Genomic DNA, 22,770 nt, shown 5'->3' with positions numbered 1-22,770 from the left:
ACCATGGAGTGTAGGGTGCTGTAAATCCCTAAAACTACGGAATGCCCCTTTAACCCACACCTGCCTGCATCCAGCACCAGTCTACATACTGTACACCCCGAACCCCAAGTTACAGTGCCACAAGGAAACGACTTTTAACCCCTCATCCTTTAACCCATGTTTCACACACCGATGAACAACTGCTTCACATTTCCAGAGTATGTTGAATTTTTATTTCTGTATATTTGCAAATGGAACATGTAGGATGTCATGGCTCATCAGGAACAAGAGGAACCAATAAGGACACGAATGGTTTGAAACGGAAATGACTCTAGAGTTTTGAGGAAACTTTAAAACAAATAAAGCGTTTCAAGTTTTCATTGTTCCGCTCTGACTTGTTTCAATGATTTACTGCATAATATACTGATACTGAAGACTGCGGCTCCTTCTTTCCCCCCACCCCCTTCCCTAAGCGGTACGGGTTTAGGACCTTGAGGGTGCCAGATGTTTCCAGGACGCCAGCAGCGCGCTACAGTTGCGCCGGCACAGAAAAGTTGAACCAGTCCTACCGGAGTGTGCGTCTGGACGCGCCGACAGACCTGCAGCGATGGGAGCCTCTCAGACGCGCACCGAGCACCAGTACCAGAGCCTGGCGGACAAGACCGGATGTAAGTAAGACGCAAAATATATATTATGTTATAAATGATGTTTATTGTAGCCTGCGGCAGTGCTGCTTTGACTTAAATCAGTGTGTAAAAGTCTGTATAACAAGCGTGGGCTGTCCAGGAAATGAAAGGTGATACTGGTGACTGTGCGAGAACGTAAAACACTCTTTAGTTTTCATTATTAAGAACTATAATTATATTGTATCCATGCGCATTTGTTTGTGTTTATACTCGAACTTTTGCGCAGGCAGTTCAGAGGCGCCGCAACCTGTCAGACAGAGAAATGAAAGAAAAAGCAGACAGAGAAGTGAGCGGATCTATTTCTAGGAAGGGCTGAATTCTCAGAATCAGAATCAGAAATACTTTTTTATTGATCCCAGGGGAAATTACCTTTGACATGAACCGAGCAGCAGCAGCAGCAGCAGCTGGGTCTCAAGGATAAGCTGCATCCCACAGATGTGCTGATATTTATGTGGCACTTTGGACTGCTTTATTGCTGCCTTCTCCTCAAGGCTGGGCTTTGGCCTGATTTCACAACAACACACACCCGTGGGGGTTGTTTTTCTTTTGTAATTGACTTTATGTCACTGAGGCTAATTGTGTGTTAAATCTGCTTAATAATAGCCAGACACACCACCACACTGTGACCAACAGACATGTTTGGATATGAGGTCATATAGTCCATGGGCCAGGCGAGATGTCTGCGCCATTCAAGGCGGCAAAGGTTGCTTATACTTTCTGAAAAGCTACATGTCTGTAGTCAACATTTTGGTATGATGACCCTATTGAAGTCACAGCTGAATCCTTGTTATCAGCTGTTAAAGTTACCCTGCCCCAATGGGAACAAATGTATTATTGGACCTTGTTAAGGACATATTTCAGTAATTTATAGTTTTATGTTTAGTGTCATTTTAAGGGAGACGCACTGAGCTTTCATTCAAGCTCTTTTATGAATTCTTTTGACAAGTAAAGAGGACACTGGAGCTCCTTTTACCTTTTAATCACAGACATGTTCTTGTCATTTCTGCCTAAATCATCTTTTGTCTTTTAGTCCTGTGGCATCAGGAAGCACGAGAGATACAAAATACAAACACTGCAGTACTGGCATGATTCTAAGGGTTCAGGAAATGCAAAGTTTACCCACAGTATCTCATTCTGAGGGGGGGGGGGGGTGATTTTCAGCCTGGATCAGGAGGACAGTTACTCTAAGAAAACAGACCATCACACTCATTTTATGCATCTGTTCAAATCAATGGCAATACGGGGTAATCATTTCTCGCTATACAACTTGAATAAGTAATTGTTTTCATATATCTGATATATTACTACATTGGGTAGTCTATTTACTCTGTATTAAGAACATTAATTGCACTGGCAAACATCTTGCAACACCACCTCTACACTAAAGCAGACTAAACAATACAAATGTGCTGTTTTAAGCATTTTTAATCAATTCCAGGTAGTTGAACATAGTCTACTTCTGTATTGTGGGCTATTGGTTTAGGGTTAAAACTAGGGTTAGGGTTGTTGTAACCCTATGTAGAGCTAGGGTTAGGTTCTCGGCCGTCGTGAGGCGTAGAGCCTCAAGTGAGACATTTCCGTAATGGTCTCCAGTGTCCTCTGTCCTTGTCAAAAGTACACACAAGCTCAGACTGTCCCCTTTAAAATGACACCAAACATAATATAAATCATTGAAATATGTCCTTAACGAGGGCCAATCCACCAGTGATTTCATTGTCATCGGGGGAGTGTAACTTTAACAGCTGATAACAATAATCTAGACTACAGACATGTCTTTTTAAAGAGCATAAGCAACCTTTGCCACCTTGAGTGGTACCGACGTCTCGTCTGGCTCATGGACCAACAGTCTGTGTCTGCAGGCATGCAGTAACTTGCCAGAGACAGTAGCCGTCTCTGAGACACTGGTGTTTATTTTAACTATTGAAAATCCAAATCTGGAAGCAGACAGAAGTGATTATGATGTTTAAAGTTTTCATTGTGAGCTTGTTCACACAGTCAGTTAATGATTCAAGGAGCTATTGCAAGCTGCAAAAATGAGGGGCGTGCTGTGTTTGCACTGCGTTTAGTCTGATAGCAGAGCTGCGTTTGATCCAGTCAATAACAATAAGTTATAACACAGTCGGATGCACTAAAGGACGGCACACATCGTCATTAATTACACGTCAGAGCAGGAGCCCTGTGGATGTCATCATGAGTGTGTCTCTGACATTCATTCATGTCGTTTGCTTCTTTAGTTTCACTTGAGCAGATCAAGAACCTTCACCAGAGATTTCAGCATCTGAGTGGAAATGAAGAGAAGATAAGGTAAACGACAAACACACACCACTACAGATGGACCTCTCATGGCTGGGTTGAGGAATTGTGGGTGTTTCTGGTATCTCTGGCAGACATATAAGCCAAATAGGAACACATACTGTTCGTGTTCCAGTCTCCACAAAGTAATACACATAATAGTTCCTTTTCTTCAGAGTGAAACGGGAAACTGTTAAAAGATCGGTTTTAAGTCAACTAAAGCACTTAATGGACTTTTCTTGTGGCATTGCAGCAGAGAAAACTTGGACAGCATACCAGCCCTCGCCAACAACCCCATCAAGAAGCAAATTATCGAAGCATTCTTTGATAAACGGTGGGTGCGTTAAAAATTCGGACTCCTTCCTGCAGCTAATATTTCACATTGATAATTGTTAATGTATTCAAACTCATGGTGGCTGCAGGTGACTCCAGTTCATCGAAGTGGGTGTTTGGGTTGAATGATAATAATGTATTATAGAAAATGCAGAATACAACACAAATTACAAAATGCCGTGTCAGCTAAATTTCCTATTTGACCCTAATCCAGAAACCAGCATCAGGAGGAGGTGGGCTTCTTCGAAGAGATCGGTTTTGAGCAGTTCCTCATGGTCATGTCCCACTTCCGTCCTCCTACTTTGAAAATGACAGAAGAGGAGAAGCAGGCTATGAGGAAAGAGAAGCTTCGCTGTGAGTCGCTTTTAACAATTTTTTGTAAAGAATGTACACAAACAGGGACACCTCTGCTTCTAAAATACCCGACAACAATGGTTCACTCTCCACCAACATTCCATAAAGGGTTCGGTGATGCACAGCTGCATGACTGAGGCTGAATGAGGCTTGGAATGTGACCACACACAGGACTCGAAGTTACCTTCACTGATGTGTTTATATGCCCAGTTCGAAGACGATATCATAATTAGAATAGAATAGAAAATACTTTATTACTCAAGCACACTAAAAAATATACCTCTAACGGTAAAAATTAAATTAATTTAACCCTATAAACTCATATTTTCTGCATTTATTAAGGCTTTGTTGTGTGTCAAATCCTAACCTTAGGCTTAGGCTTGTTGTTGTTGTTTAGTAAATACAAAATTGGTATTGTACATATCCCTGAACATATTTGCATGTAGTCAAACATGTCCCTGGCTTCCTGGTCATTTGACAGAGTGCGAGTTGATGGGAATAAATTGAGCAGACAGCTGAATTCACTGCAGTAAGAAGCGACTGGTGTTTATGTAGCTGTGTAGCCTCATAGCCAAGAGAATGGTGGAGAAGTTTCTTGCAGAGAGACCGTTAATGTGTTTGGAGACAGTTTCTTTTACCCAAACTTTCACCTGTAAATTGAAAGTAAAAAAAAAAAACTGACACAGGAAGGCAACCACAGTCTGCTGTGTGAGAGAAGGTTTATATTACGAACAGAAAGAAACGTACAAAACAAAAAGCCATTTATTAGTCCTTAGCTAATCAACATAACTTCCTGTTTACATCAACAAATATAAAATATAAATATGTTGCAAAAAAACCTTGTAAAAGTGGTTTTTCGAACTTTAGAAAGCACTCTTTTAAAGGAATGTGTTGAGACAGAATGTGGAAATGTGCTTACTCAGTGACAAGCATACCAGTGTGGTCGATAGTCTCACACTTCCTTGTAGAATAAATGGAATTTGAGATAATAACAAAAAGGAACACAATAGCAGCTCCAGGGTAGTAGTAGGTCGCTGGTTTATGTTTTTAAATACCGTAATGTGAATGTTTGTTTTACAAAAAGTATAAAGTTTTTTCTTTTGTTTTGTTTTCTCCCCTGGTGTGAAGTGAGGTAGCAACACAGTACAAACATATTTCTCTAATGCTGTGAGACCTTTTATGGATAAAAGAGATAATTACCAGACGGCACTACAAAGCGTCCTATCTGGAGATGGATCGTGTTCAGCCCTGCTTGGCTTCACATACACACACATTTATCTGAATTGCGTGTCTCGGTCGTGTAGGAATGTCTGCTGCCCATATATCTGATTTCTAATGTCACAGTACATTTCTACAGCAGGCTGACATCATATTGACAGAACAGTCAAAATGTCAGTGGATGTTGCCCAAGGACGCAAATTGGCACTTTGTCTTGTTAGTGCTGCAGGACTGTTACACAGAAAGCCATGTCAGGGTACCTTTATCCTCTTAATGTCCCTGGAAATGAATGTTTTGTTGCCACATTATGATTGTGGTGATAAGAATTGTGCCCTTAATCACAACTTCCTCTATGTGATTTGATGATGGACGTTTCCTCATAAATTAGGCCGACCACTAAAGGTTCCTTTTCTGTTATTGCAGTCCTGTTCAACATGCATGACACAGACAATGACGGCACCATCACTCTGGATGAGTACAGGAAGGTAGGACAAATACATGATTTTAACGTATGGTTTAAGAGAAAGTAAAACATGTACTCACCTCTGCTTTTCAATTCAGACATTTTGCTAAAATACATCTGTGGGGTCTGCATTATGAAGCAAGTTAACCATACACAGCATGTCTTGTTATCTGGCTTCACTAAGCCTAACAACCACAGTTATGTGGTTTCACAACAGTGGTTGGGGCAATAGTGGCACCACATGACCTTATAACACAACATTGACAAGTCTACCAGTATGACAGGGACATTTTTTTCCCACTTTCCTTAAAACAATGAAATTCAATTTTATTTGTCTAAACAAAAATTGGATAGATGGCCAATCCCAAGATCAGATAATAATGTAAACAATCACCAGCTGCAGATCAGTTAAACTGCAGCATTCATTTCCCACCTTAACAACTAAAAACACAAAAATTCGGATTTTAGTGCCAATTCAACCTTCCATTTCTCCATAATTCTGCAGCGGAGTTTCATGAAACTCACTGTGATGATAGAGGAGGCCTTCTATAACAATATTCCAGTGAAATATCTGCTGCAGGTTTTATGGATTTTTTATAGTGAACTTTTAAAAACGCATAAAATTTTTAGAAAATTCGGATTTTAGTGCCAATTCAACCTTCAATTTCTCCATAATTCTGCAGTATTTTTTCATGAAACTCACTGTGATGATAGAGGAGGCCTTCTATAACAATATTCCAGTGAAATATCTGCTGCAGGTTTTATGGATTTTTATAGTGAATTTTTAAAAATGCAAAATTTCTCAAAATTCGGATTTTAGTGCCAATTCAACCTTCCATTTCTCCATAACTCTGCAGTAATTTTTCATGAAACTCACTGTGACGATAGCGGAGGCCTTCTATAACAATATTCCAGTGAAATATCTGCTGCAGGTTTTATGGATTTTTTATAGTGAATTTTTAAAAATGCAAAATTTCTCCAGAAATTCAGATTTTAGTGCCAATTCAACCTTCTATTTCTCCATAATTCTGCAGCAGAGTTTCATGAAACTCACTGTGATGATAGCGGAGATCTTCTATAACAATATTCCAGTGAAATATCTGCTGCAGGTTTTATGGATTTTTTATAGTAACTTTTTAAAAACGCAAAATTTCTCAAAAAATTTGGATTTTAGTGCCAATTCAACCTTCCATTTCTCCATAATTCTGCAGTAATTTTTCATGAAACACACTGTGATGATAGCGGAGATCTTCTATAACAATATTCCAGTGAAATATCTGCTGCAGGTTTTATGGATTTTTTATAGTAACTTTTTAAAAATGCAAAATTTCTCAAAAATTCAGATTTTAGTGCCAATTCAACCTTCCATTTCTCCATAATTCTGCAGTAATTTTTCATGAAACTCACTGTGATGATAGCAGAGGCCTTCTATAACAATATTCCAGTGAAATATCTGCTACAGGTTTTATGAATTTTTTTATAGTAACTTTTTAAAAATGCAAAATTTCTCAAAAAATTTGGATTTTAGTGCCAATTCAACCTTCTATTTCTCCATAATTCTACAGCAGAGTTTCATGAAACTCACTGTGATGATAGCGGAGATCTTCTATAACAATATTCCAGTGAAATATCTGCTGCAGGTTTTATGAATTTTTTATAGTAACTTTTTAAAAATGCAAAATTTCTCAAAAAATTCGGATTTTAGTGCCAATTCAACCTTCTATTTCTCCATAATTCTGCAGCAGAGTTTCATGAAACTCACTGTGATGATAGCGGAGATCTTCTATAACAATATTCCAGTGAAATATCTGCTACAGGTTTTATGGACTTTTTTAGGTGAATTTTTAAAAATGCAAAATTTCTCAAAAATTCGGATTTTAGTGCCAATTCAACCTTCTATTTCTCCATAACTCTGCAGTAATTTTTCATGAAACTCACTGTGACGATAGCGGAGGCCTTCTATAACAATATTCCAGTGAAATATCTGCTGCAGGTTTTATGGATTTTTTATAGTGAATTTTTAAAAATGCAAAATTTCTCCAGAAATTCAGATTTTAGTGCCAATTCAACCTTCTATTTCTCCATAATTCTGCAGCAGAGTTTCATGAAACTCACTGTGATGATAGCGGAGATCTTCTATAACAATATTCCAGTGAAATATCTGCTGCAGGTTTTATGGATTTTTTATAGTAACTTTTTAAAAATGCAAAATTTCTCAAAAAATTCGGATTTTAGTGCCAATTCAACCTTCAATTTCTCCATAATTCTGCAGTATTTTTTCATGAAACTCACTGTGATGATAGAGGAGGCCTTCTATAACAATATTCCAGTGAAATATCTGCTACAGGTTTTATGGATTTTTTATAGGAATTTTTAAAAATGCAAAATTTCTCCAGAAATTCGGATTTTAGTGCCAATTCAACCTTCTATTTCTCCACAATTCTTCAGCAGAGTTTCATGAAACTCACTGTGACGATAGAGGAGACCTTCTATAACAATAATCCTGTGAAATATCACTGTGATTATCGATCCAATTACATAATACTTTTGTTGAATAGTTGCTTTTCAGGAGTGTTACCTGCTGTGGCTGAAGGTTGCCCCACTTAAAGACTTTCAATATTGTGTTCTCATCTAAGGTAGTGGAGGAACTTCTGTCAAAAAGCGGCGCCATCGACCAGGAGGCTGCCAAGGCAATAGCAGATGCAGCCATGTTGGAGGTGGCGAGCACAAACGTGCCCCACATGGTAACAGATTTCCAGAGCTGAACTGTCAGGAAGAATTGTTACAGCAACACAAAGTCATTTGTTTGTGTGTGTTTCAGGGTCCAGATGATTTCTATGAAGGAATTACGTTTGAGCATTTTGAACAGGTTTGTTCATTTCCAGCTCACATTAATATCACTTTTCTTTCTGTCACTGACAGCATCTTGCTATCTGCCTTCAGATTTTAAAAGGACTGGAAATGGAGTCCAGGATGCACATTCGCTTCCTGGGTGTGGACACGACAACAATGCGTTGTGGGAAATCGACCTCTTGAAGGAGCTGTTTTTGCAAAGAAATGTTTATGCTGCTGCTGTTTTTAGCAGAACTTTCTCCAGTCCTTAAAAGGGATGAGGCTGAAAACACTTCTGATATGCACTAATATATTTTTGGACAGAGGAAAATAATTCCAAACTTGACATCATGCTGTAAGTACATTTTTATACAGCTAAAAGCTGCATGCTGCTAGTGCAGTTTTGGGATCCACTTTATGTCTTACAGTCCTTTTAAGCTAACAGAATCCAGTTTCAGAGGGTCTTGGTGATCCTATATAAAACTGGCATACAGTGACTTATTACTGATTTATAATTTATTACTTAACTAATTTATGTGCAATTGCCAAATCTCTACAATGACCAGCAACTAATATGAAGAATTCTTTGTACCTCGGTCAGACGGTCTAAACTTTGGGTGAAGCCTGTCATGCTCACCGGCCACTCGGTATGGCTGACATCCAAAGTGCAAGACTGTAGGTGCATACAATTCCTCTGCAGCTCCAGAATAGACACACATTATTACTACTAGTACTAACTGCTGCTTCTCCACCTCTATTTTTGACCAGAGAAACTTTGTCTTGGATAGAATTGTACAGACTTATCACTGATTAATAAAGAGAATATATACTAAGATGCTTTTGGGAAAGTGTTATTTTGAAAAAATAAATGACTTAATTTAGATTGATAAAGTACAAATATTATCTTTTTATTGCCAATTTTTACAGCTGCACTGACAGAAAGCCAAGAAACAACTGAAAATTAATTTACAGTCAGTGTTTACATCATCATCAGGTGACTAAATACGCAACAATTATAGTTCTAAAAGCCTTAAATTGACAATAATAAAGGTATAACTAAAGGATACAGTTTGTAGAATCAAACTGACAGAGGATTCATGTTTGTGTGTTGTGTCCTTCCAGACAAAACACTGAGTCCATTTGAAGCTCAGTAAACTACCTGTCAGTGGGATGGATGTGAGCCAGACAGCCTGTCGTACGGCATCGCCAGACCGATGTTGTAGTTGTAGCCAGATGTCTCGGTGTAGTCTGACCTGCAGATGGGCAGGATGTGGTCCTGTGACAGCGCATCTTCAGAGAAGTCGTAATGGCAGATGACTCCTCTGTGTCTGCAGTACAAAAACATTTACATCAGTAACAGCAACAGGCAATTAAAGCACGCACACACACACACAGGCTGCAAATGATCCTAATCATTCTGAATCATAGTACAATAAGTAAGGGGTTTGTCTTAATGATAGCAACAGCACACTGCTATTTATAACAGCAGGGAAAACATGCCCCAAGGTGATAACCTCCCAGCACCTTAAAACCTAATAAATAAATGATCCATAAACAAATAATGGCAAATATCAGTTTTTAAAATGTAAGAAAATAATGAAGCAGAAACATTAAACTTTAAATTCTGTTTTTTAAAATGTTTAAATGTATGCAGAAGCATATGTTCTAGATGAAACTATTGAACTTCCTTGCTGAGGTGCAGAGATGCAGAGCATTTCTGACTCTGAAGCTTGTGGGAGGAAGCGATGTGGGTTAAATATAAAAAGAAGAAGTGTGGGAAGAGGTTCATGACCTGCGATGAGCTGTAAGGTCGTCGTCTGTGATGCAGGCACCCCGCGGCGACTTGTCGTCGGGGATGTTGGCTGTTAGCAGGGTGCTGGTGTTGAAGCGGACATGCCTCACAGGATGCCTGCAGCAGAAAGACGAATGCAACACCTTCAGGATCAAACACGCGACTTCTATTGTAACCCGTTTCTCATAGATGTTTGACACCGAAATAATGAAAATCACTGCTTAAAGGCAGAAGTGTGGTTTAAAGTGATAACGTGTCACAGAAACAATGGTCCCCCACCTGTTGTGCATCTCCCACAGCTTAGCTCCCATCCTCATCTCCCACACACACACCAGTCCTTCGCCTCCGCCGCTCACAATCTTCCAGTCGTCTGCTTGCACCGAGGTGACGCCCAGGTGGTGGGCGTACAGGGACGCCACGGATGAGCTGGTTCTCAGGTCAAACACCCTGACCCTGCATTACAGAAGAGATGAATACATGAGTGCATTTTTATGAATGTATACAAAACCCCAGACTGAGGGCAGTAGAAGCATAATGACTGATGAAGTTAAAACAAAGGCATCAGTCATGTTCATTTTGGATTTCACTTCCTTCTAACAGAGGCGGAGATCTAATGCCAAAACCACATGAGAGTAGGTCAAAGACTGCATTCACTGACAGACAAAGGGACGCTATTCTCACTTCTGGAAGCGAGAACAGCATGAGAACTTTTCAACTTCCAGCCAAGGGACCAAAGACAAATGCACACACACACACAGATGTGACACAGCAAACATCCAGCTCCAGCCCTGTTTGCAGTCAGCAAGCAGCTAACATTGTAAAAGTTTTACTGAAAAATAACAATGAGAACTGTAAAAAAATTAAAAAGTAGTAAATAATCAATCAATCAATCTGTGATTTTGTGTTTTTTGGGCCATGTATTTATTTAAATACATATTTTCTGATTTAGAAATTAGCTTTTTTATTTCTTTCTATGAGCAGCTCATAAATTTTCCTTTGCTTAAATAATCTATTATGATACTGTGATAATGATTCATTTTAAAGTGCTAGTTTTCATGATGGATAAAAGGCAATAAAGCAGGATTTCTGCCCGGTGGGTTTCATCAGCCACTGACGCCCATGGGACGTTCAGCTCCATCTGTTGTCGCTGTGGCTTTATTGCAGCTGAAAGCATCCAGGACATGACTCCATCCAGGCTCAACCTTCTTCCAAGACTTCATTACCATAATCAAATTCACTCAGGGGACTCGGACTCAGATTTCATTTCCATTTCCAAAACTTCTCCAGAAGCTGACAGTTAAATGGGCACTGTGGACTTGTTGTCTGCAGTTAGTTTAGCCTGTTTAGTGGCATTACGTGATGGAAGCACACGTTTAAACAATGAGGGCTGAACATTACTGGCAGGCCGCTGGGAGCCATAAATCTAATGCCGGAGGCGGCATCTTCTTCAGTGAACCGTCGCCGGCCAGACTCTTCTTCATTAATCAAGAGAAGCTGGGCCTAATAAGAAGAGTGAGGGAGAGGCTCACATAAATTCTGAGCAGCTAGACGAAAAAAAAATCAGCGATTACACCATCAGGAGGACATCTGAGCCTCAACCGTGTGAACTGGTGAGTCCATCCCAAGACCAATTATAAGGAGACCGAATAGAATTGACATGTTCGGCTACAAACACAGACAGACCGTCTACGTAATTATAAGTGACTGAGCACAGGCCGCAGGTGTGACGGTCTCTCATCACATCCTCTTATCCTCTTACTGTATCCAGCTCTGTCCACATCATCCCTGTTTAAACAGACGTGGCCATTTTCCAGACAGCTCTTATCTGGACCCCTCATTTGCTCCTTGGATCTCAGCAGAAAAACAGAGGACAAAACTCATTTGGACAAAAAAAAAAGAAGGGATGCATTTGGCTTTGGCCTCACGCCACCCTGTGCAAAGGGCCAAGTTTGCCCACTGTCCCTCGGTCTCCATTTGTCCTCCTCTGTTTGCTGCATCAGCTTGGGGCCAAGTTAGTGTGGACCAAAATCTGATCAGGGTCCAAGAATGATCCTTCAGATACTGCTGATGAATTGTGTCTCTAACAATCAATTGTACTTGTAGTGGTAGTTATAAGTTGAATCAGAAACCTCAACAATACAGTGCAGTTGCTTTCACTGTAAGCCAGCTACTTAACAGCCAGATGGATTTGGTGCTGAATAGAAGCAGTGGGGGCAGCGGGGGCAGCTTTGGACCAAGACACGCCAGGGATTTTTCCTTTCCTGCCAGCTCATGCACCGCAGCACCCGCTAACAAGTGCAGAATGGCTCTTTTATGTGTCTTTCCTCAACTAGAGAGCCAGGTTAGCAATGTGGCACGTGCATGTGTGTGTCGGATAGACGTAACACAGCCAACATTTTATTCTTCTAAAGCATGCTTCAGGTAGAGAAGGAGACAGAGGAGGAACATTTCTTTTTAAGACAAAACAAAAACACCTCTCTTCATTCAATGCTTAATTCCTTTTTGTTTTTCAAGGCAACAGATCCGTCTGTCATGTGTGAAAAATCCACAAATTGAATGGAGCTTTGTCTCCTCACACATTTTCTAAACACCTGTTTTCTACTTCAAGTATCCTCGGCGTCCCAGCCTCCTTCATCAGGTGTGACTCCTCTTAGCTTTTGTTCTTGGCTCAGTTTTCTGTCATGCATGATCTTTGTGTGTTCTCTATCTGCATGAAAGTGTGTGTGTTGTGTAGTGTGTGTTTTTTTACCTCCTGTCTTTGTTTCCACACACCAGCAGATGAGGGGAGCTGTCTCTCAGGTTGATGCAGGTGAAATCTCCCGGCGAGTTGCCGACACAAGCCGCCGGTTTGTTCGACTCCAGGCTGTAGACGTGGATCTGAAATTCAAACACACACAGCACATGTTAATCAGAATCAGAATCAGAAATACTTTATTGATCCCAGGGGGAAATTGCTTTCATTCCAGGTGCTCCATGTATACTCAAAAAAACAGGTTAGAAATATAAAATAAGGTAAAGTAGTAAGAGTAAAATAAATATAAAACCTAATCAATTCTAAACATTAATTAATTATAAACATTCAAGTAAAATCCAGGCAAGTGAAAACTGATAGTCATATATAATACAACTGATACTGTGTGAATGCATGACTGAACACTGCAACACTGAATGCATGAGTTTGAAAAGCTCAAATTATTTCCTGCAGCAGGTCAATGATTGCAAATATAAAGTGCACTTCTCCTCAACTAGCCTGGATTCCTTTCTTCAATTCTACCAACACAGTACCCAACAGGACGTTGGATATCAAACAAAGATTCTGCATAAATATTTTGCACATGAGACAAATATAATATTGCCATCAAACACTCAACATCAGGATTTAAACTCAGTCGTACTGGCTGCCTTTGGTTCGATGCCCGCAGTAAACGTTCTGCATACAAGTCACAATGATGTCATCTGTTGCTGGTTGGTAATTGGTCAATTAGCTGCTGGTGTTTTCAGAACAAACAGAATAACCAGCAGGCAAAATTGTCTTTGAATGATTAAAACAACAAAGAAATTAAAGCAAAGAGGGAGGGAGAGACGAGAAGAGAGAGAGGGAGAGAGAGACTGAGAGGGAGGGAGAGGGGATGAGAAAGAGAGACGAGACGAGAGAGAGAGGGAGACAGAGGGATAGGGCAGCAAAGATAAAGAAGTTTCAAAGAAAAAAACACAGACATGATGTAAGCCTTGAGGAGCTGCCAGCAGTTTTTGTGCGAGTCCCTTATTTGGGCCAAGCAGAGCTTTAATTGTGCACCACCCCAGGGTAAAGCCCAAATCACACCGGACTTTGAAATGACAGCTTGATAGGATTTGGACGGCAGAAGAGAGGGAGGAGTATAGAGGGGGCAGAACATTTAGAAAAGAGAGAGAGAGAGAGAGAGAGAGAGAAAGGGGAGATGCAGAAATTAGGCTCGGCCTGCTGTTGTAGATGAATCACAGCAGATATTTTTATTATTAAATATCTGCCCACCTCACCCAGTGTGAGGAAGAGACGCCGCCGAGGGAGGCGAAGGAGCCTCTTTGTGACTGTACTGTGGGCTGTTAGGAGAGAGCCGCAGCGAGAATAATGGCGAGCATGACTGTAGAGGAGCTGTTAGGTTAATGCACTCGTTGGAGGCTCACAGACAAAAGAATGTTGGCTTGTAGGTGGATGTTAATGTAATTAGACTGCATGCTTTAAAAAAAACTATAATCATTGCTGCACCTTGGAGAAAACCTTTCATGCTTTCTGTTCCACACACTTGGCCAAAGTGCAGACTTTATTTTGGGTTTTAATTCATCTTAATGTCGTATCATAGACAAATCATGCGCCGTGGAGGGTCTGCAGGTTTTCACCAGCTGAGATGAGCGGTCCGAACAACAACCTGCAGACTGCTAGCTCTCCGCGTGCACCACTATTCCCCACATGTAAGACAAATATGGACTGATAGCTGCATTTGCTTTAGACACCATGTGGACAAACAGAGATTAGTACAATGGGCCAGATGCAGGATAATGGCGAGTTTGTGGTTTCATCCCACAGAGCAGAGAGAAGAGACGTGAATTATTTACACTGGATAGTTGCAGATGCTTCCAAAGTCTGCACCTTACTTCACATCAAATCCTTCTCTCAGCCGTCCATCCCTCTGGACTTTACACAATGGCTAAATGAACGGTTTTCTATCAGCACTCGTGCTCGGCGGTAGACCCACCGCGGTGGACGGACAGCGTGCCAGGGCAGACGCCAGCCTGTGTTGAAGGCAGAGCCACGAGCTGGGTGGATGCCTGAGTGTCCCTGTTCCTCTGGCAAGAAGAAGGCAAGGCCTGGAGTAATGAGGATGTGAAGACTGGCTGAGACTCCACACACACACACTCACACACACACACACCCTCTATAAGCCACATGCTAAAAACCATAATAAATCAGCTCTGATTGTCTGCAGCAAGTCATCGATCCCCACTGTGGGGTTCAGTTCGAAGTCAAAATGCTGTAAATGAAAAAGTTTCACTCTTTTGTGTGAAGCCGAGGTGTGACATGGCTTGCTTGGATGCCACCTGCATGTATCTTTACAGATTTTAATTAAGCATATGTTTTCCTACTAAAGGCACGAGTAGCAGCTGCAGCCAAATCATGTTTTGTCTTCTTCACAGTACGAAATCGCTGATAGAAGCGTGACAGCAGTGACAGAACGGCTAATTAAATTTGTTAAGATAGTTTAATTAGTAAGAGATGCATGCTAATCATGAATTGGCATAATTTAGGTCTGAGTTTGCACTGGGGTCACTATGGAAACAAGAAAGTTTGAAAGACTTCATGCACCCCTGTGCTGTAAATAAAACCACTTTCTATCTTTAACCCTGGACATGCTAACGCCAAAGATATTAAAAAAAAATGAGTCCAGCTGCATCAGTAGACTGATCTGTGTTTACAAGTCAAAGCAAATGTATTTACACAGCTGCAAATGGCTGTTTACTTTAGTTTGACATGGTGATATGAGCCACATTTGCTATGATTCTGAAGGAAGACAGAATAATTTCAAGAAAGGTTCTCATTAGATTTTTTTGCCAGGTTATTCAAAATTTTTCGTTAAATCATCAGTATAACCTGACCTTATTGTATCTTGTTTCATGATACAGTAAGCCACCCTCACTGCTGGTCTGCTTCTGGTCCACTGTGTGGTGCTTTAGCGCTGCCGCTGAATCAGTGCTACAGACCTCCAGCTGTGTAGTAAGGATGATGTCAGCGCAGCAGTGTTGCCAAAAGCCACAGTCAATCACAGACAGACTGCTGCAAACATGCACACGGCTGCTAACTGCTGTTCAATACGGGTGATCCATACGTAGGAAGAGATGAGTTATACAGCTCCTCTCCTCCTTTATCCAGCCGGCTATCACGCCGTTTGTTTGTTTGTTTGTGTTCTTGTCTATGTTCTGGAGCTGCTTACTAACAGCAAACATTTGCAATACAAACAATGATAAGGTGAAATGATTGCTGACTTGTTGCCTCCTGATCCCACCAGGATAGAGAGTCTCATGGCTCTCTGTGATTTCTAAGTAAAGGCTTAACACTCAATTAGGTGCACAGGGTCCTTAGAAACACAGTATTATTAGAAGCAAACAGATGCAGCTTGAGAAACAACTCTTGATCAAAGTACACATAAAGGTTGTAGTAATTAGTAGCAGGAGGCCCAAAGAGAGCTTATCGCTATTTAAGCTAGCGATTACTATAAACAAATCTCCTATAGGATTTGACAATCAATCCTACGGGGACACAGAGTGCCTGAGGGGACAGAGCGTAAACACACTGCCAAGAGACCTTGTTCACATTTAGACAGATGAACAAATACTTTCTGTAAAGCTTCTTCTGTTCCAATGAGCAGTTTTAAATAAAGTGCACTCAACATTTCAAAGAGAATAGGCATCTTTTCCCCAAAAGGGATTCATTCATTTAGCTGAATAGGAAAGATGGAAAATTCAGCTACGAGCCGGTGATTAACCTGATAATGGCCTAATGCCAGAACCTTTGTCTTGGCTGCTTTTCCTTCCATGAATTGTACAAGCACAACAAATTATTTACCTTGTACAACTTCCCATTTTTTCATTATGCACCTGTTGAGAGCACAACTGCCCTTGTTAACTCTAATGGGAACCTTTTATTTCATTTAGTGAGGTCATCTTTTCTTCAGTGCATCTAAAATCCAGCTGCAGAGTTTTGAGTCTTTTCCATCTGTTTGGTCAACATCCAAAGTTTTGTTTCATTTTTTTTTTTTGTCCTTCTCAAATCCAACTAAAAACAAAACCTTGACACGGCTCCATCGGTTCCATTAACACCGAAACGCAAGACTGTAATTCTTAAACAGGTGGAGATGCTGTTCATAATGGAGCAAATGGTCATGAACAGACGCAGATGAAACCCTGCTCTTCTCTTTTATTCCTGAGGGGAGCTGAAAGCTACATGATTCTGTACATATCTTTTTATCTTACTGTGTGTTAAATTATGCAAATGATGTTTAACTTAGTAGTTTTAACTCATGCAAACATTTGAAATATATATAAAGCTGTTATTCCCACCTTGTTGCCGCCATCATGCATGGCCCAGCCTGTTCGCTTCACCCCAAATGCAACCTGCGAGTCAGAGGCATCCAGACAGGTGATGGGATGACCGTAGACCGAGTGGAGCATCCGTGGCTCCTCCTCCCGGGGATCCAACAGGTAGACGGTATTTTCTGCTGCCAGAACAGCCAGCGGGTGCTGCTTCCCCCTGCCTGGCACCAAAGTCAGACTCTGTACCTGCCACATAAGAAAAGATGGAGAAAGGTTTGACTCGTACAGAATCAGAATCAGAGTCTTTTATGCTTTTGTGGTGCAGCCTGAATGACTGAAAGTTACGGTCCATATCAATGTGAGTCCTTTTCATATGACCGGAGGAGCCTGACTCACAGTCTTGGGCAGCTGAGCTCGGCAGACCGTCCTCCAGTAGCCGCAGTCGTTAGCACTGTCAAGCCGAACGTCTGATCCAGCAGCAGAAACCAAAGCAGGACTGTCGGGGCTCAGAGCCAGCGCCTGAATCCTCCCAGAGACCTGGAAGTGGTGGATGGGCTCCCCACCTGTCTCTGTGCTCCACAGGTCCACACAACCTACACCCAAAGCACACACAGGACCCCCAGACCATTAATAAATCAGGCGTTACACCAAACTATTTTTAAAGCTTACCCCCTGCATCACACACTCACCGTCTTCATATGCAGCGGCAGCCACTGTGCCGTTGACCTGGACGTGGCTAACATGAGGCCTGGGCTCTGTGTTTGCTGACAGACTGTTGGCCTTCAGATACGAGGCTGACGAGTCCCAGTGCAGTGTATCCCACAGCCTCACGTCTCCAGAGGTGTACCTTCAACAATAAAAAAACACAAAAAGACTGTTGAATATAACAGCAAGACCGTCGCAGCATCGCAGGCTGTGAAGTCACCCTCTCACCACTGAGTCATTTCACAGTTCCCTCCTTTTCACACTCTTATTTTGTTTTTAATGTCTCTGTTACATGATCTTTCAAGGAGTACTGTGGTGTTGTTTGGGCAAAAACTACACAAAAACAAACAAATAGCTACATAACTAAATCTGCAATTTTGCCATTACTACTTAAGTCAATTATGTGATGGAAAAAATAAAAATTAGACCAACCAGAAAATGTGTTTTGCCTGCAAGGTAAATAAAAACCTGTAAGAACTGACTCTGGACTCAACAAACATATTCACTGACAAAATGTTTTAGCAGCTGGTTGCTGTATTTTAACAAAACCATTCAAATTAAAAACTCAAACTAAAAAAAAGAAAAGAAAAGAAAAGTGTGAACACAAGAAGATTATTAACCCAAGGCAAAGATGACATTCAGAGCTACTGAGCAGAATATTTGTCTCCTCCTTCTGGCAACCAGGCACAAAAACACTATATGGACAAAAGTATGTGGACACCCAGCCATATGTTTGCTGGGCTCCAGCCCATTAAGGATTTGTAAAGTCTGATAAAGGTTGATGAGGCGAGCACAGGCAAGATCTTCCACAGCACAAACTGGGAAGATCATTTCACAAAGTTATCATCTAAATACTCATGATATGGTCTAAGGTTACATCAATCAGTCAATGAATGGGCGTTTGAAAACATTTTTAGCCACCATTTTTCACAAAAATGTACAATCAATCAATCAAAGCTGCAGATCTATCAGTCTGCAGCACTGACATTTGTCATTTTACTACTAAAAACAGAGCAGCAGGAAGCTTTCGCTGCAAATGGTGTCCATTTACTTTTGGTCTGCTGAACTAGTTCAGCACTGCTATGATCCTGGTTCTCGTAGTAGACTAACTTCTCCTCGCCAACCCCGCTTTTACCACAAGTTACCCTACAGGCTTCTGCTCCGTGAGCTCTCACTGCGGGAGACGACAAACTGCCAGAGTTACCACCTCCACAGAACCATCATGTCTGAGCAAGTATCCGCTTTGCAGCCGCAGTGTGTCACACACTGACAGCGAGTTTGACAGAGGGTGTGCATGTGTTGCATCCCCCCCATGTGTATGACTGGCAGGAAGTAAACAACAGGAATACACACTTTCCTTTAATTGGTGCATCACTACAATGCCAACTATCGACAGAATGATGATGCCGAATCTCATCCAAGGAAACTTTTCTGAGCAGGAAAGTCCGTGGTGGTGGTGTGCCCACCCGGGTCGCTGGGTTAACGAGACCGTTACCTTTTAAGTGCCAAATCGGATTCTGCTGGTTTTCTAATCAGATTCTGTGGATGCAATTGAATCATACTCGATTGCTCTTAACTGCCATTGATTGTTTTCCAGTGAAACAAATCCATGTGTGTTCACTTAGCCTCATTATCTTTAAATACTAATAATGGGGAAAATATTGACATGGTGAAATTGTTAAATGAAGGGGTATTTAAGAAGAAGATGAAGATGTTTTAAACTGTGTTGGTACATCTGCTAATATGACACAACACAGGCACACCTTCTTCTCTGATGGGACACACCAGCAGCGAGGGGAATCTAATCACACCACTCCCCGGAGACGCTGCACATCTCTTTGCAATCAGATCCCTGTGGTCTCTCACAATCTGTCACTGTCTCAGCTCAGCTACATCAAGGCAGGTTAAGCTGCAATGTATACACTCTACCTACAGTCATCTGTAGAGCTATTAGTAGGACAATATAAATAACAATTAGCATCAGAAAAAAAAACATATCCAAAGATATCCTGAAGTAATAAATCAGAAAAGCCATAATGTAACACTTATGCCCGGTTTACACTGTGTGACCGTCGCAGACGAAAGACGAGCATCGTAGGAGAATCGTGGAGATATCTTTGGTCGTGGCTCTAAATCGGTGGTCTTACATCGCACTGTGAGGCAGGTTCCACGACAGCCGTTGTCGGCGTTTTGCGACCAAAGACAAGCTGAGATAAAATTCTAGCGGTGTCAGAAATTTAGGATGACTGTCTCACAGTGTAACAGCTGCTACGACCTGACACCCCGCATCCACGTCTTCCTCCTCGTAACCTGCGATCGCCTGCGATTCAGTGAATGGTCATCGTACAATCTGCACGCATCAAACTTGACGCCGTACCAAAGTTTATTAGATTCATATTGTGTAGTGTGTCATGCAATGGTCTTATAAGATCACTAAAAATTGCACAGTGTAGAAAAGCCATTAGACTGTGAGGAGGAAGACTGATAGAATTGTGAGTATGTGAGCTGTCAAAGTTCACATTTACACACATCAGATGTCAGACGTGGCGTGCAGGCGTCCTTGACACTCACCCAGCCAAGACGAAGTTGTCACAGGAGCTGACGTCACACAACACCTTCCCCAGTTCGAACTGCAGCTGGCTGATTGACCCCACTCGGTTCTACACAGACAGAGTCGTTTAGGTGAAAACCTTGCCCAATATATCACAGAAACCAAGAAAGAGAAATACAAATACTGCTCCTTTATATGTGCTATTGTAATGGGATTATCAATGTGAGTCACTTCACCTTCTGATGTTGTGTCTAATCAGATTGTATTACAGTATTTTGTGAAATGACGTCACACCTTCCAGTTGCTGCGCAGCGTTTTCGCCGAGTTCCTGCAGTCTCGCAGCGTGCTCTTCCAGGAGGGGGAGTCGGATACGCCGGCGTCCTGATGGTACCCCTCCTTCGTGCACATCCTGAACCACAGAACGCCGTCCTCTGCAAGGACTCTCCATGCCCTGCTCACCTGGGAGGAGATTGGACAGTGTAACAGCAGTTTGAGCCAGCATAAATTAAGGGCTTGCATCACGTATTTGTGCTTAACGAGCCCCACTGCCTGCCAAACAGACTCTGCTTGTCTGTGCGTGTCACACAAAATGTAATTTACTAATCTGGACCAAATTAAGTCCTGTAAGGTTTTAAAGCCGCTCAAAGTAATTCAGCACACTGGAGGCGGGAGAGAAATTTACCTGTGATCTAAAGACGAAAATGCCAACAAGCAGTTTGATTAGTTTACTCTCTGTTTTTTATGAGTTTGACTTTGTCAGTGACAGTCTTTCCTTCCCTCCTGCTCTCTGTGATCACATATGCTGCATTTAAAACATAAAAGCTTTTCTATTCTATCTATAAGTGAGGACAAAACAGTGACTCAAAAGAGGCACTTTAGACCATGTGTTAACTAGCAGTCACTCCCAAGTCATTTGTAAAGCTCTGCACTCATGACACTGTGGTTACACACCACAAAATAATTTCAGAAAATCACTCTGCAGCGGTGTAATTTCAGCTATATCTACATGTAAAATGATCACTCAGACATAAAATATGTTACCTAAAGTACAACCACCATCACCAGGCCGAGCTTTAGACCTAAGACAGCAGCTGCACTGTGCTGATTACAGCTGTTAGCACTATTTTTTGTAGACATATAATGATATAAGTCACAATTAAAGCATGTTAACCCATTTAAAACTCATGAAATGCCGATTTTTATACTATTTGGTTGCAGTAATTTTTAGTTTGTCTCATGCTAAATTAATATAGTGATTGATCTGCTGTGAATACTCATATCAAGTCTCAAGCTGGAGATCCAAAAGTATTCCAAATAAACTAATATCTTGAGTTTTAGTAATGTTTCCAGGAGTGTCAAACCTTCTGTTATGAAGCCTTTTTCTTTACATTTCATGATTTTTGGAAATTGTATACCCCAAGGTTTTTATTTTATTATTATCTGGTGCCCTCTCAGGTTCATTTGTGAGAGATGGAATCATTGATTTGTATGTTGGTTTATTCGCACTGCTTGTGAAGCTTACCTGTGCACACCGGCCTAGTTCAGCACAGCTGAGATACTGGAATATCTTCAAGGCTAACTCATATGGCAACTCAACATCAAAGAAGGGAATATCATTGACTTCATTCTGTAAAACAGAGGATTACACATATTTTACACACACAGGTGGTCAGAAATCATCATCATCATCATCGTCATACCAGATCCTGAATGAGCAGGTCCACCAGCTCCTCTTCTTTCCTGGCTTTTCTCTGAGGCTGCTGTTCCTGCTGCAGGGATGCACTGCAGACACCGGTCATGTTCTGGTACTGCCTCTTTCTCCTGCTTCTCTCCTCCTGGATCCTGTCCAGCAGAGGACTGGTCCTCCCATCCAGCAAACTGCGCGCAATGGACACATACTCAGGCTGATCCTCTGTGTCCGCAGCAGTCTCCCCTCCACTGACAGATACTTTACCCTCTTCTACTTTTGAAGAGCTGCAGGCCTCGTTAAGATTTTTTAAGTCTCTCTTCTTATCTTGCGAAGAGGAAGAAGCGCGACCGAGCCGCCGCTCTACTTTTATACTCTTTAACTCCTGTTTCCAGCGCTCCCTGAACGCAACAAGTTCGTTCTCCGCCATGTTTCTGTTGTCATTGCTGACAAAGCATAACTCTGTAACATCGTTAAGTGGAATTTGTTAAGTATTCAGACCCGTTATGGAAACCCATAGCTCGCTAGTTGCTACCGACACAAAACAAACACAGGTCCGTCTCTATAAAGTGCCCGGAGTGGAACAGTGACCTGCTGCAGATAAGTTCCGCAGGAGGTTAATTCCGCACTTTTGTCATAGGCGAGCCGATTCTCAGGAATGATTTATGTTTTTGTGGCCAGAGGTGGTCATGTGAACTATATTACAATGAAAATATGTAACAGTCCGTGTAGGTGTGGTGATATTTGGAAGAAAAAAGACAAAAAAGGAATGTATTTAAGTTAAACATAAGACGGGAGAACACAATGTTCCAG

The 22,770-nt window shown here is 41.4% G+C and overlaps 2 protein-coding genes across 4 annotated transcripts; one reads left to right on the top strand and one right to left on the bottom strand.

The window, feature by feature from the left end:
* The first annotated feature begins 40 nt into the window (after positions 1-40).
* Positions 41-9,390, top strand: LOC114441363 (calcineurin B homologous protein 3-like). 2 transcript variants are annotated; one of them, XR_003671263.1, is made up of 9 exons: positions 41-647; positions 2,900-2,969; positions 3,211-3,291; positions 3,505-3,644; positions 5,286-5,347; positions 7,962-8,069; positions 8,147-8,194; positions 8,269-8,512; positions 9,280-9,390. XR_003671263.1 is itself a non-coding variant. In XM_028414251.1 (8 exons), the coding sequence occupies exons 1-8, from the start codon at positions 587-589 to the stop codon at positions 8,359-8,361; spliced, it is 663 nt and encodes a 220-aa protein (XP_028270052.1). In that variant the 5' UTR covers positions 41-586; the 3' UTR covers positions 8,362-8,947. The 2 variants fall into 2 exon arrangements, 1 of the variants encoding a protein (XP_028270052.1); XM_028414251.1 differs by lacking the exon at positions 9,280-9,390 and having other exon boundaries at positions 8,269-8,947.
* Positions 9,045-22,521, bottom strand: LOC114441360 (F-box/WD repeat-containing protein 8-like). Of its 2 annotated transcripts, none has more exons than XM_028414248.1 (11): positions 21,971-22,521; positions 21,793-21,897; positions 20,565-20,729; positions 20,291-20,379; positions 17,704-17,861; positions 17,411-17,607; positions 17,042-17,260; positions 12,699-12,826; positions 10,229-10,402; positions 9,950-10,066; positions 9,045-9,485 (listed from the first exon to the last, which is right to left on the bottom strand). In XM_028414248.1, exons 1-11 carry the CDS (start codon positions 22,385-22,387, stop codon positions 9,320-9,322), a joined length of 1,935 nt encoding a protein of 644 aa, XP_028270049.1. In that variant the 5' UTR covers positions 22,388-22,521; the 3' UTR covers positions 9,045-9,319. The 2 variants fall into 2 exon arrangements, with proteins under 2 accessions (XP_028270049.1, XP_028270050.1); XM_028414249.1 differs by having other exon boundaries at positions 17,042-17,254.
* Between the last annotated feature and the right edge of the window lie 249 nt (positions 22,522-22,770).

Source organism: Parambassis ranga, chromosome 9 (assembly GCF_900634625.1).
Source record: "Parambassis ranga chromosome 9, fParRan2.1, whole genome shotgun sequence".
NCBI lineage: Eukaryota > Metazoa > Chordata > Actinopteri > Ambassidae > Parambassis > Parambassis ranga.
Note: the sequence above shows the minus strand (reverse complement) of the source record. Positions and strands in the feature narration are given on the sequence as shown.